Source organism: Neofelis nebulosa, chromosome 2, assembly GCF_028018385.1.
Source record: "Neofelis nebulosa isolate mNeoNeb1 chromosome 2, mNeoNeb1.pri, whole genome shotgun sequence".
NCBI classification, from domain to species: Eukaryota; Metazoa; Chordata; class Mammalia; order Carnivora; family Felidae; genus Neofelis; species Neofelis nebulosa.
In genome coordinates, this window is record NC_080783.1 from 33,244,325 (window position 1) to 33,260,297 (window position 15,973).

The 15,973-nt window shown below is 36.3% G+C and overlaps 1 protein-coding gene across 1 annotated transcript in view; it reads right to left on the minus strand.

Annotated features, from left to right (window-relative positions):
* Nucleotides 1-15,973, minus strand: part of FAM117B (family with sequence similarity 117 member B) — a 101,874-nt gene that overhangs the window by 31,173 nt on the left and 54,728 nt on the right. Inside the window, exon 2 of the mRNA XM_058708852.1 lies at nt 9,412-9,563. Within this exon, the coding sequence (XP_058564835.1) occupies nt 9,412-9,563 (152 nt within the window). The remainder of the gene's footprint in view (nt 1-9,411; nt 9,564-15,973) is intronic.

The following is a 15,973-nucleotide window of genomic DNA, read 5'->3' on the forward strand; positions in this document are numbered from 1 at the left end:
ACTACCCTACGACCCAGCAACTGCACTACTAGGCATTTATCCAAGGGATACAGGTATGCTGTTTCGAAGGGACACACGCACCCCCATGTTTATAGCAGCACTATCAACAATAGCCAAAGTATGGAAAGAACCCAAAAATCCATCAGTAGATGAACGGATAAAGAAGATGTGAGATATATATATATATATATATATATATATATATATACATACATACACACACACACACGTGTGTGTGTGTATATATGTATACATATATGTACATATATATACACACATACATACATACAATGGGGTATTACTCGGCAATCAAAAAGAATGAAATCTTGCTATTGCAACTACGTGGATGGAACTAGAGGGTATTATGCTAAGCAAAATTAGTCAGAGAAAGACAAATATCGTATGACTTCACTCATATGAGGACTTAAGAGACAAAACAGATGAACATAAGGGAAGGGAAGCAAAAATAATATAAAAACAGGGAGGGGGACAATAACATAAGAGACTCTTAAATATGGAGAACAAAGAGAGATACCGGAGGGGTTTTGGGAGGGGGAATGGGCTAAATGGGTAAGGGGCATTAAGGAATCTACTCCTGAAATCACTGTTGCACTATATGCTAACTAACTTGGATGTAAATTAAAAAAATAAATTAAAAAATTTAAAAAAATATGCTCAGTCTCACCCATAATAAGAGAAAAGCAAATTAAAACCACAAACTGGGTGATTTTATTTCATACTCTCCTACACTGCTGGTAGAAGTGTAAATTAGTACAGCCTTTATGGAAGGAGACTCAGCAATTGCTGTCAAAGTTACAAATGCACATACCCTTTATCTCACCCTTCTTTTGGTTATTTATCATGCAGATGTACAAAATGTTTATGCACAAAATGATACAGCATATTATTCCCTGTAGCACTGTTTTTACAATATTAGAACAATGTAAATAGAGGATCTGTTAAATAAATTATGGTATATCTTTACAACAAAATACTTATTCAGCCATTAAAAATGAATAAAGAAGTTCACAATAATCTCTATGAGATATTAAGTGAAAAACTCAAGGCTCAGTATAGTATGTATAGCAACTACTTTTATAGAGGGCCAGTATAAAGAACATACATATATGTAAAGTATCTCTACAAGAATATACATTGTAACAAAAGAAACATCAGTGGCTTCCTCATGGAAAGAAGATCCTTCCTTCACTGTATTATACTTATGTACTTCTTGATTTTTGTACTATAAGAATGAATGTACAGCCTGTTCAAAACAATACTTCTCTCTGTATAAGGTGTGGGGGGTGACTTTTAAAGGGGGAATTTTTTGAGAAATGTATTTTTATTTTTTAATGTTTAAAAATTTTTACTTAAATTCTAATTAGTTTAACATACAGTGCAATATTGATTCAGGAACTGAATTCCGTGATTCATCACTTACACACAATACCCAGTGCTTAATCATACATAATAAGTGCCCTCCTTAATACCCATCACCCATTTAGCCAACCCTCTACCCACTTCCCTCCAACAAGCCTGTTTGTTCTCTATCATTAAGAGTCTTTTGGAAACCAATTTGACAGTAAATTTCATATATTAAAAAATAAAATTAAAAAAAAAATTAAAAAAAAAGAAGAGTCTTTTATGGTTTGTTTCCGTCATTTTTTTTTCTCGTTTTTTTTTTTACCCCTTTCCATACATCCGTTTTGTTTCTTAAATCACACATGAGTGAAATCATATGGTATTTGTCTTTCCCTGCCTTATTTTGCCTAGTATAATACATTCTAGCTCCATCCACGTCACTGCAAATGGCAAGATTTCATTCTTTTTGATGGCTGAGTAACATTACACTGTATGTGTGCATATATATGTGTATATATATGTATATATATAATATGCATCACATCTTTATCCATTCATCAGTCAATGGACATTTGGGCTCTCTTCATAGTTTGACTATTGTTGATAGTATTGCTATAAACATCAAGATGCATGTACCCCTTCAAATATGTATTTTTGTATCCTCTGGATAGATACCTAGTAGTACAATTGCTGGATCATAGAGTAGTTCTATTTTTAACTTTTTGAGGAAACTCCATACTGTTTTCCAGAGTGGCTGCATTTCTACCAACAAAAAGGTTCCCCTTGCTCCACATCCTTGCCAACACCTGTTGTTTCTTGTGTTAGTGTTAGCCATTCTGACTGGTGTGAAGTGGTATCTCATTGTGGTTTTGATTTGTATTTTGCTGATGATGACTGATGTTGACCATCTTTTCATATGTCTGTTGGCCATCTGGATGTCTTCTTTGGAAAAGTGTCTATTCATGTCTTCTGCCCATTTCCTCACTGGATTATTTGTTTTTTGGGTGTTGAGTTTTATTAGTTCTTTATAGATTTTGGATACTAACCCTTTATCACATATGCCATTTGCAAATATCACTTCCCATTCTGTAGGCTGCATTTTAGTTTTGTTGATTACTTCCTTGCTGTGCAGAAGCTTATCTTTATGAGGTCCCAATAGTTCATTTTTGCTTTCATTTCCCTTGCCTCCGGAGACATGTCTAGTAAGAAGTTGCTATGGCCAAAGAGGTTGCTGCCTGTGTTCTCCTCAAGGATTTTGATGGTTTCCTGTCTCACAATTAGGTCTTTCATCCATTGTGAATTTATTTTGGAGTATGTATAAGAAATTGATCCAGTTTCATTCTTCTGCATGTTGCTGTCTAGTTTTCCCAACACCATTTGTTGAATAGACAGTCTTTTTTCCACCAGGTATTTTTTCCTGCTTTGTTGAAGATTAGTTGATCATATAGTTGTGGGTCCATTTCTAGGTTCTCTATTCTGTTCCACTGATCCATGTGTGTTTTTGTGCCAGTACCATGCTGTCTTAATGACCAGAGCTCTGTAATATAGCTTGAAATCTAGAATTGCGCCACCTCCAGTTTTGTTTTCCTTTTTCAGGACTGCTTTGGCCATTAGGGGACTTTTGTGAAAGTCCTCTGTGAAAAATTCTAGTGGTATTTTGATAGGGACTGCATTAAATGTGTAGATTGCTTTGGGTAGTATAGACATTTTAACAATGTTTGTTCTTCCTATCCCAGAGCATAGAGTGCTCTTCCATTTCTTTGTGTCCTCTTTAATTTATTTCATAAGTGTTCTATAGTTTTCAGAGTTTTACATGTTTGGTTAGATTTATTCCTAGATATCTTATTGTTTTTGGTGCAATTACAAATGGGATTGACTCCTTGATTTCTTTTTCTCCTACTTCATTATTGGTGTACAGAAATGCAACAGATTTCTGTACATAGATTTTATATCCTGCAACTTTGCTCAATTCATGTATTAGTCCTAGAAATTTTTGGTGGAGCCTTTCAGGTTTTCTACATAGAGTCTCATGTTGTCTGCAGATAGAAGTCTGACTTCTCCCTTTCCTATTTAGATGCCTTTTGTTTCTCTCTGATGTCTGATTGCTGATGCTAAGATTTCCAGTACTATGTTAAGTAGTAATGGTGAGAGCAGACATTCTTATCTTATTCCTGGCCATAGGGGAAAGCCTCTCAGTTTTTCCCTAATGAGGATGATATTAGCTGTGGGCCTTTCATATAAAGCCTTTATGGGATCTTTCCCTACTTAAGGGGGAATCTTTCTATATGGATAGAGTGATGTCCTTAAAAAACAAGGTTGAAGGATATATATACATCACATATATACAGTATTCCTGCCAAAAAATGTAGTAAGTTGAATTTAATTGTGAAGAAACAGAGACTTATGTTGAGAATATTCAACAAATATACTGGCTTGCACTCTTAAAAAATATATCTATGTCATGAAAGACCAAGAAAAGCTAAGGAATGGTTTCAGAATAAAGAATACCAAATAAGCATAACATCTAAATGCCAAGTGTGTTTCTTGACTAGATCCTGGCTTACATGAGAAATTACTACAGAGAACAATGAGAAAACTTAAAAAATTTGACTAGGTACAACATATTAAATAATAGCATGGTATCAATCAATGTTAAATCTCCTGAATTTGGTAAGTACTTTGGTAATTTTTGTAAGTCCTTGTTCATATATACATGTTGAACTATTTGAAGAATCAGAATGTCTTCAACTTACTAACAATTAGCAAATAGTAACAATAATAACAGCAATTAAATACACACAAAAAATAAAAACATATATTAAAATGTTCATATATAAATGCTTGTATTTGGTGAATATAAGTGAGGAATCTACTGGTGTTCAATCTACTATTCTTGCAACTTTTCTATAAATGAGACTTTCAAAATACAACTTTTTTTTTTTAATTAGGGAAGTCTAAATATAATAAGTGTGAGATTTAACTCAAGGAAAAACAAAAGAATATAAAAGCTTCCTATAGACTTGTTAAGAACAAATTAAAATGAGAACAAGAGTATTAAGACAAATAAAAGTAAACATGAAGAGCAACAGCTTTGCTAATTTCAGTTGTAAGATGGTCAAACAAGAAAAATTACTTAGCAAAAATCACTGATTTTACTTAAACTCCTATCTCAAAAGATAATTGTTCTCTTTGTTCCACTAAGAAGCTGTGCCTTTAAGACACTCTAGATATTAATAAAAAGTAAAATTGAGTTTTAATTAAGTACATTTCAATTTTTGTTCAGCCTTGCACTGTATACCACAAAACTATTAAGCATCTACTACTAACATGTCAGACACTGGACTAGGTACTGAGGTTAGAGAGGAAACACAGTTCTTATTTTCAAGAAGTTTTTTCTAGGAGAGAAAGGATAAATATCCAATTATGTTACAATAAATAGCCACATGTGATGATAGAAGTTCCCTCTAAGAAAGGCATCTAAACCAGAACTAGAAGGACAGGGAAGCAGGTAGGCAAGATTTTATGAAATTGGGGGAGGCTTCAGAGTATAAGTTATCTAAGCAAATGGTGGGAAAGCATTCCATACAAAATAGAAATCCTGGGAAGCATCGGTGAACAGAGTACACAGGGCACTGCAAGTCCATTACTAAGAGCTGGAGTGTATTTTCTAAATTATTTTTAACAGGTAAAAAGAAAAATATCAATTACACAGTCAAGAAACTGTATTTGTTTTAAAGGATTCCATGATGTAATCCTACTTTGTTACAGCCCAGCCTATTTAAAAAACAATGTATAGAGTCACTGGCCTAGAGAAATCTGATCTAACGTGTGAAAAAAAAAAAACAAAACAAAAAATAGGAACACCAGTCAAGTGGTGAAGCATCTGGAAATTAAAAAAAAAAATTAATGTTTATTTATTTTTTGAGAGAGAGAGAGACAGAAAGAGACAGAGCACGAGCAGGGAAGGGGCAGAGAGGGAGACACAGAATCTGAAGCAGGCTCCAGGCTCTAAGTTGTCAGCACAGATCCTGTCACAGAGCTCAAACTCACAACTGTGAGATCATGACCTGAGCCGAAGTCAGACACTTAACCAATGCCACCCAGGCACCCCATGGAAATTTAGATTACTTCAGAATCCTAGGCTTAACCAAGAAAGTCAAAGCTACTGGGAAGCAACTACAGAGCTTATACAGAGGTTATTATATTAGGTCTTAAAAAAAAAAAAAAAAAAAGATTTTTAACACTTTTCTTCTCTCTTAATATTACAATCCAATTTTAATCAATGGACCATGGTTTTATACAAAAGAGCAAGTTACTCAAAAAGTATTTTTTTTAAAAAAGCTAATCTACCTCTTTAGTACTTTCATTTCTAACACTAGACTTATAAATGGCTACCTTCAGTAATTCTACATTATTGTAGTCTCTAATTTACAAAGTATATAATTTTATTAGGTTTTAATAATAGGCCATCTTATAGTTTCTGAATTTGGACTACAATTTCACGCCAGTGCAAAAATTGAAAAAGAAAACAAGCTCTTAATCAAAATAAACCCCTGAAGGGGGAAAAATAGCCTCTGAAATGTAGGAGTTCTGAGAGAAAATAACTTAAGATTTTTAAAAGGAAAAGATGACTGGTTTATGTAATAAAGTAAACCAGACACCAATCACATGAGTCACAAATTCACACATTCACATGTCCCCTGTGAAGAAGGGTAGGTGGTTAGGAAAGTTGGGAAGAGATTACCTTTTGAGTCAAAAGAATGTCAAAGAATCCAGCCATACATACAGGCTTCATTTCATTCCCACAAACTGGTATAGTCAGAAAATTCAAAAGGCACCCCTTGCAAATTAGGTGAATTAAATTAAATTAATGGAATTACAACATAGATAATGCTAGAAATACAAATTGGTCTAAGTTTGGAGGGAAAGCTGGTAAATGGTGTTTTTAAAAGAATCATTAAAAGAACATGGGAGGGGGCGCCTGGGTGGCGCAGTCGGTTGGGCGTCCGACTTCAGCCAGGTCACGATCTCGCAGTCCGTGAGTTCGAGCCCCACGTCAGGCTCTGGGCTGATGGCTCAGAGCCTGGAGCCTGTTTCCGATTCTGTGTCTCCCTCTCTCTCTGCCCCTCCCCCGTTCATGCTCTGTCTCTCTCTGTCCCAAAAATAAATAAATGTTGGAAAAAAAAAAAAATTAAAAAAAAAAAAATTTTTAAAAGAACATGGGAGGAGGGGGGCCAGGAGGTAGAGGTTGGTGGCAATGTAGTATTTAGTAGTGTACCAAACTCTGAAGCAGAAGTGGTAGATGAGTCTTGCAGATGGTCTCATCGACCAGCCCTGCTCCACTGGCAATGGCAAGCTAAGGCACTGCACTAGAGAGACTCTCGGGCAATTTGAGTTCACAGGGAATAGGCAATGTCTGCCAGAGACACAGAAAAAAAGAAATGATGCCACATTTTTGCTATCTTTGTGTCAAGTAATTAGGATAACAAATAATCATGTACAATAAAATCTTAATCAGGCACTCATTCTCATGACCAAAGCAATGATGGGGTGGAGGTACGGCAGGAGAGGAGATTAACATCTTTAAAAACTTGCTGCCACACTCCTACTAAACTTTTTGTTTTTAATGTTTATTATTTATATTTGAGAAAGAGAAAGAGCATGAGTGGGCAAGGGTCAGAGAGAGAGAGGGAGACACAGAATCCAAAGCAGGCTTCGAGCTGTCAGCACAGAGTATGACACAGGGCTCAAACCCACAAACCGTGAGATCGTGACCTGAGCTGAAGTCGGACGCTTAACCGACTGAGCCACCCGGGCAGCCCTTCCTAAACTTTTTTGATGCTGCCTTTCTCTGTATTTTTCAGAACCTCTGCTTCTCATTCCCACTCATCCCTGAAATACTGAGAGAGACCTTAGAGTCTTACATATTTTTTTAAATGAAGAACCAGGGCTCAGAGTCATAACATGAAAAGTTTTGTCAAAAGTCTAACAGGAACTTCCTGCAAGCACCCATCTACACTATAAGATAAATACTTCCATCATATTGTCTGCTCTAGCACTGTCTGGACCAGGGGTGATAAAAGAGCCCCAAGTCTCTCAACATGGGCAAAAACTGCTAATCAGTCCCAATAATCTTTAGCCTGAATCTTTTTCAACATAATCCTCCAGGGAAGCTAATGGCAGTAAACAAACTACACAGGATATGAAATCTACATGCCATTCTTGTTGTGACAATAACCAAAGGTAGTAATTTCAATGGCAAGCATTTATTAAATGCTTACTATGTGCCAGCCACTGTTCTAAGTGTTTTATATATATTTCCTTGTTTAATCCTTGTTTAATCCTCATAATAACCTTAAAAGACAGGTACTATTCTTTTCCCCATTTTATTTTTTTTTTTAATGTTTATTTAGTTATTTTGAGAGAGACAGTGTGTGTGCGTGTGCAAGCAGGGTAGGGGCAGAGAGAGAGAGAGGGAAAGAGAATCCTAAGCAGGCTCCACGCTCAGCCCAATGCAGAGCTTGATCCCATGACCGTGAGATCATGACTTGAGCCAAAACCAAGAGTGGGGTACTTAACTGACTGAACCACCCAGGTGTCCTGCTCCCATTTTACAAAGAGGAAACAAAAGCACAGAGATGTTAAAAATTGCCTGAACTCCAAAGAAGATATACAATAAGCATATGAAAAGATGCTCAACATCATCAGTCATTAGGAAAATATAAATAAAACTCACAAGATATAATTTCATATCTACCAGGATAGCTATACTGAAGAAAAAACAGAAAAATAGTTAAGTTTTGGTGAGGATATGGAGAAACTGGAGTCCTTATACACAGCTGGAGGGAATGTAAACTGGTGCAGCTGCTGAGCCATATATTTTAGAGGAACTGCCAGACTGTTCCTCTAAAAGCTAAATATATGACCCAGCAATTTCACTCCTACATACGTGCCAAAAGGAATTGAGAGCAGAGATTCAAACAGATATCTACACACCAATGTTTGTTTCAGCACTGTTCACAATTGCCAAAGTTTGTAAACAACCCCAATGTCCAAAACCAGAAATGGATAAACATGTTTATCCATCCAATAGAATATTATTCAGCCATGAAAACAAATGGTACAACATGGATAAACCTTGAAAACATTATGTTAAGCAAAATGAGTCAGATAAAGAAGTACAAATATCATATGCTTCCAGTTATATGAAATACCTAGAACAGGCAAATTCACAGAAACAGAAAGTTGAATAGTGGTTACAGGGGCTGGAAAAAGAATGAGGACTTACTGAGTTTTTGTTTGGGTGATGAAAAGTTTTGAAACAGATAATGGCAATAGTTGCACAAGAGTGTGAATGTAATTGATGCTACTAAGTTATATACTTAAAAATGGTCAAAATGGGGGCACGTGGGTGGCTCTGTCAGTTAAGCATCAGACTCTGAGTGTGGAGCCTGCCTGCTTCTGATTCTCTCTCTCCCCTCTCCCTTTGCCCCCTCCCCTGCTTGCACTAGCTCATGTGTACTCTCTCAAAAAAAAAATTTTTTTTACATTAAAAAAAACCCTTTTTTTAATGTTTATTTTTGAGAGAGAGAGAGAGACAGAGACAGAGACAGAGAGACAGAGTGTGAGCAGGGGAGGGTCAGAGAGAAAGGGAGACACAGAATCCAACGCAGGCTCCAGGCTCTGAGCTGTCAGCACAAAGCCTGACGTAGGGCTCCAACTCACAAACCGTGAAATCATAACCTGAGCCAAAGTTGGTTGCCCAACCGACTGAGCCACCCAGGTGCCCCAAAAAAATTTTTTTTTTAATGTTTATTTATTTTTGAGAGAGAGAGAGAGAGAGAGAGAGAGCGAGCATGAGCGAGTGGGGGAAGGGCAGAGAGAGAGGGAGACACAAAACCTGAAGCAGGCTCCAGGATCTGAGCTGTCAGCACAGAGCCTGATGTGGGGCTCGAACTCACAGACCGAGCTGAAGTCAGACACTTAACCGACTGAGCCACCCAGGCGCCCTTCCCCACCTCCCAAAAAAAAGAATTTTAATAAACCTACCTGTGTAGCCTTGTCCCTCATGCAAGGAGCAGCCTGCCCATGACTATCACGAGGCCAGTGCCCTGCAAGGTATGGAGCAGCAAGTGTATCCAGAGAGGAAGTGCGCCGGATAATACTAGAGGGGCTTGAGGATGGTGGTCGTGTTTTGTCACCTAGATTTAAGACAAATATATGTATTTTTAAAATAGATTAGGAAGGAAACAAAGTAGAAACTAAGTACTAAACTATGTGGAAATTCTCTAACTTGAAAAAAACAAGTAATAAAAAGGAGTAAGTGACTAATTCATACAAACTTGGAGGAATCTCCAGGGAATTATACTGAGTGAAAACAGTCAATCTCACATGGTTACATACTATATGATTTCATTTATATAACACTTTTGAAATGAAAAAACATTTAGAAATGGAGGAGAGATTACTGGCTGCCAGGAGTCAGAGATGGGGAGGAACAATGAACTGGCAGAAGAAAAGCAGGTGTTATAAAAGGGCAACAAGAGGGACCCTTGTGATAAGGAGCTATTCAGCTTTACTGTAGTGATAGATATACAAACATACAGAGATTAAACAGTATAGAATTATACACATATACAAATGAGTTCAAGTAAAACTGGAAAAATCTGAATTAATAAGAATAGATTGTACAATGTCAATATCCTGGTTGTAATATTGTACTATGGTTCTACAAAATGTTATTACTGAGGGAGACTGGGCAAAGTGTACAAAACCTGTATTATTTGTTACAACTGTAATGATCTCTACAGGAAAAAAGAAAATAAGACAAATGTGTATCTACCCATTTTAAAAATGTTCATCTTGGTTTTAAGATTAAATAAGTATAAGAAACAAATACTTATTTATCATTATACCACCTATACTCAAAAGGATATAAGACAGCTAAGATAAAGTTACAAGGAAAATTCCATTTTAATCAGCTCTATATAACACACATCTTAGGGAGATTTTGTCACAATAAAACCATATTAACCAGGCTATAGGAACGTTCATTGAAGCCACATATGCAAAAATCTTTTTCATTTCAAGCTACAGCATATAGATTTAAATGTGAGTTAAAAAAAGGAAAAAAAAACTTTAAAAATTAGGTAATGGGAAGTGAGAGGTGACAGAAGAAACACCTTTGTATCTCCTTTTTTTCTTTGATGGGAGAAGGAAATAGGCTTAGCTAATTTATACTTTAAGAAAAGAAGGAAGGAAACAAAAGAAAGGCTTTAAAATATTAAACATATGCATAAATTGGACTGTATTATAATGCTATCATTCTAGTTCTATGTGATAAATACCTTTGCTCTTAAGCCCATATACAAAAACACTTTGAGACACCTATCTTCTGTTTGTATTACATTATGTCTTAATAAGAGTCTTGCACAGTTACAAGTGTAAAAGTTCAGTTCCTGGTTATGTGACCCATATAACAAAAGATTCAATTCCACTAAAATAATAGTTACAGCACCTGTGTTGCTGATAATCATAAAGCTGCTTCAAAGATATGCCTCCGATACATAATTTGCTTTCAAAATGGCACAATTATTTCACTGAAACAATGCCTAATTGTTGCAAATGCTAACCATCTCTGCATAGTCTTCCTTTTATAGTAAACACAAAATAAACGCTGTATGTGTCCGTAAGTTCAAGAAAGCGCATTCTCACATTATTATGACAAGTAAAAAGCAATAAATGTACATGTTCACAAATTTCCTCTAACTAAAAAATTAATCTCTACTGGACAGTCACATGACTGTTCTCAGCTAGGAAAAAAAAAAAAGACATACACTATGTGATCTGGGGTATATTCATCAAAATCAAATCGCCAGAAGCTTTCTGGTACCTCTTTCCTACCATGATGCTGCTTCAGTCACCCACCAGTACACTGACCAAGCAGATCTTACTAATCGGTCTGATTCCATTTTGGAGATTTTTAATTATTGAAGAGTTGACTTTTCAACGAGGCCTCTTAAGACTATTAAATTTTCTATAATAGTGGCGCCTGGGTAGCTCAGTTGGTTGAGTGTCCGACTTTGGCTCAGGTCATGATCTCATGGTTTGGGAGTTTGAGCCATGCATTGGGCTCTGTGCTGATGGCTCAGAGCCTGAAGCCTGCTTTGGATCCTGTGTCCCTCTCTCTGCCGTCCCCCACTCATGCTCTCTTTCTCAAAAATAAATTTAAAAAACAAAAACAAAACACTTTTAAATATTCTATAATGGAATGAAGAATAGAAAAATTATACATCATCACGTGTAAAAATACTAAACATTTTCTCTTTAGAACTCCCTTCCTATAACCCACTCATTTGAACATTTACTAAGGGTCTGTGAGCCAAGGCAAAGACCTAGAAATTAAAAAGACTTAAGTTACAGTAAGGAACACAGTCTACATCTAGCTTGTCATGATTCCATTTCAATCCAAGTTCCCAAAATTGACAGGATTTGGTGCCTAATTATAAGGGAGTTTAAGGATGGGAGGGAGTCTCAATAGTCAAAGATGACTCAAAGATTCCCATCCTACCTAAACAAAGGCTGTATTTATAAGAAGTCCAGAGGAAAAAACTCTGACAGCTGACAAGACCCTTCATGATCAGACCTCTCTAGCTTCATTCTGTTGCCTGTACTACCTCAATCTCTACACCAGGCTGAAGGATCTACAGTTCCCAACAAGTACTGTGCTTTGCATGCCTCCATGCCTTTGTCTCTACCTAGATTTCCCTAGATAGCTCTTTCTTTGGTTTGGCTAATTCATGTTTAACCTTTCAAACTTCAGTTCAGATGTCTAAACTGAAATTCAAAATTCAGTTCAGATATTTCCCCTGGAAAATCCTTTTTTTTTTTTTTTTTAAGTTTATTTATTTATTTTGAGAGAGAGCATGCACGCACATGAAAGCCTGCACAGGCATGAGTGAGGGAGCAGAGAGAGGGAGAGAAAGAGAGAATCCCAAGCAGGTTCCACATTGTCAGCGCAGAGACCAATGTGGGGCTTGAACCGTGAGATCACGACCTGAGTGGAGATCAAGAGTAAGATGCTTAAGACTGAGCCACCCAGGCACCCCTCCCCTGGAAGATCTTCCTTGAACAGCCACCCAAGTCCAAGAACCACACTAACATCTAAGTCAAAAGTCCTACTGTTGTGCTGCCATAGTACGGTTCACAGAAATAGTCCCTTGACTGTTCAGTGCTCTACTAAAGAATGAAATTTTGGAGGGCAGGAATTTTACTTCCCCTCCAACCCAATGATTAAGATGGTACCTGATATATATGCAGAGAGGAGAATGCCTTCTAATGTTACTATTCTTCATAAACAAGGGCAAGCGTGCACCACACTCTTGTTAATCCAAAGTAAAACAACAAAGACAAATACTTCCTGGTATTACTTTCATGTGGAATGTTTAAAAAAAAAAAAAAAGAAAAAAGTCAAACTCATAGAAAAATTATTGCCAGGGGGCACCTGGGTGGTTCAGTGGTTGAGCATCCAACTGTTGGTTTTGGCTCATGTCATGATCTCATGGTTTGTGAGTTCGAGCCAGGCATCAGGCTCTGTGCTGACAGTGTGGAGCCTGCTTGGGATTCATTCATTCTCTCTCTCTCTCTCTCTCTCTCTCTCTCTCTCTGCCCCTCCCCTGCTCTCTCTCTCTCTTTCTCAAAAAAAAAAAAAAAAAATTTAAAAAAAAAGGAAAAAGAAAAGTGATTGCCAAGGCATGGGAAAATAGGGAGAAGTTGATGAAACGGTACAAACTTTCAACTGCACAATAAATAAATAAAGTCTGAAGATCTAACGTATAACATGGTGACTACACTTAATTATCATTGTATTGTACAATTAAAATTTACTTCATATAGAACTTTAAAGGAGCTCCTGGGTGGCTGAGTCTGTTAAGTGCCCGACTTCAACTCAGGTCATGATCTCACAGTTCGGGGGTTCGAGCCCTGCACTGGGCTCTGTGCTAACAGCTCAGAGCCTGGAGCCTGCTTTGGAATCTGTCTCCCTCTCTCTCTCTACCCCTCCCCCACTCATACTCTTTCTCTCTCTCTCTCTCAAAAATACATAAAACATTAATAAATAAATAAATAAATAAATGAAAAGATACATATGTGAGATGATGAATGTTATTTAAACAGATTAGAGGAATCCTTTCACAATGTATACATACACCAAGTCACTTTAAATATGTTAAAACTTTGTCAATTATATGTAAATGAAGCTAAAAATAAAACTAAATCAAAACAACAAAACAAAGGTTCAAACTTAACTTTGTTTTTTAACAATCAAGTCTTTAAAGAAGTGAACTACAGCAGGGTGTGGCACTAAAAACAGCAGTCAATGCCTTGGGCTCTAAAGTTCAGAACTCCCCAACTATCTGTGACCAGTTCTGTTGGTTCCTGAGTAACTTCAACGGCAACAGTAGAGCATCCCAAAGCACAGCCCCTGGGTATTATATTAACAGATTCTATAGACCTTGTTAGATTTAGCTATTTGTAGAACTTAATCAGGTACTGCTTAAAGGTTGTATTCATATTCATTTGTTCAGTGAGGGAAAAAAAAAGTCTCACCTTTTTCAAATACAAAAATGATAAAATACTTATTGTAAAGAAATCTAACAACACAAATAAATGCCAATAGGACACCACTCAGAGATAACCATTTTAGTGAGTATTTATCTCAGAAATTTGTCTACCATTCACACACACAATTTTATATAAGTAAGGCTCCATTAGGCATGCTATTACTTATTGTTGAGAAATAAAATGAGCTTGTTGAGGACCTATTTCCATTGCAATAAATATAAATCTATAATACATCACCATTTTTAATAGCTGTATACTATCATATTGAATGGATATACTTAACTTAATCCCATAATGATAGACATTTCTAGAGGCAGATCGATATCTTTTTACATTTAATTATCTCTTTGTGAAAAAATTTCTAGACGTCAAATTATATATCTAAGGATACACATATATTAAAATTTTAAGTACTGCCACACTGCCTTCCACCAGAAACGATTTTGCCCTCACAAGAATACTCATTTACCCACATTCTGCAGTGTACTTTATCATTTTCTGCCAATCTAAAAAAAGATTAAAAATACCTTTTTATTTGCATTTTGATTACTAAGTTATAAAATACTCAGATTTTACTGGCAATTTATATTTTTTATACATTACCAGTATTTTTAAATATTACTCCTGATCTCTCTTTTATAGAGATCTTTTCTTCTGTTGAAGAAACATTTAAAGGAGGTTCCTTCAGTTTCATTTTAGCTTCCTTTTCTCATTATTTTTAAGTAAAACAGTTAATTTTATGTTAAATACTATGCATAGTATGATTAAATTCTTATAAAAGTATATGCCTATTTATCCACTAAACTTCTTCCTACACACGCGCGCGCGCACACGCGCACACACACACACACACACACACACTCACTCTCTCTCTTCCCGTCTTTCCCTCAAAATGTCTCTGGAAATTTTATTTCAGACCTGATTTTATTGCACTTTGCTTTAATGCATTTGACAGATTTGATTTGATTTTTTTTTTTTTTTTTTTTTTTTAAATTGAAGGTTTGTAGCAACCCTGAGTTGAAAAAGTCTGTGCCATTTTTCAAACAGCATTTGCTCACTTCATGCCTCTGTCACATTTTGGTAATTCTCTCAGTATTTCAAACTTTTTCATCATTAAATTTGTTATGATGATCCGTGATTAGTGATCCTTGATATTATCATTGTAATTGTCTTGGGGCACCACAAGCCACACCCATATAAGACAATGAACTTAGTTGATAAATGTTGTTTGTGCTCTGACTGCTCCACTGACCAGCAGGTTCCCCCTTTCTATTCCTCTCCTTGAGCCTTCCTTGAGACACAACAATATTGAACTTAGACCAATTAATAATTCTACAATGGCCTCCATGTGATCTCTCACTTTCAATCAAAAGCTAGAAATGTTTAAGCTTAGTGAGGAAGGTATGTCCAGAGCCTAGATACGCTAAGATAGTCCTCTTATGCCAGTTAGCCAAGTTGTGAATGCAAAGAAAACATTCTTAAAGAAAATTAAAAGTGCTACTCCAGTGAACATATGAATAATAAGAAAGCCAAACACCCCTACTGCTGATATGGAGAAAGTTATAGTGGTCTAGATATAAGATCAAACCAGTCACAACATTCCCCTAGGCCAAAGACTAATCCAGACAAGGCCCTAACTCTCTTCAATTCTATGGAGGCTGAAAGATGTGAGGAAGCCACAGAAGAAAAGTTGGAAGTTAGCAGAGATTGGTTTGCGAGGTTTAAGAAAAGAAGCCGTATTGGGGCCCCTAGCTGGCTCAGTTGGTAGAGTGTGCAACTCCTGATCTCAGGGTCATTAGTTTGAGCCCCAATTGGGCATGAAGTCTACTTAAAAAGCAAATAAATAAAAATAATGTTTAAGAAAAGAAAGAAAAAAAGAAGCCATCTCTATAACATAAAGTGCAAGATGAAACAGCAAGTACTGATGTAAAAGCTGCAGCAAGTTATCCAGAAGACCCAACTAAGATAATTAATGAAGGTAGCTATACAA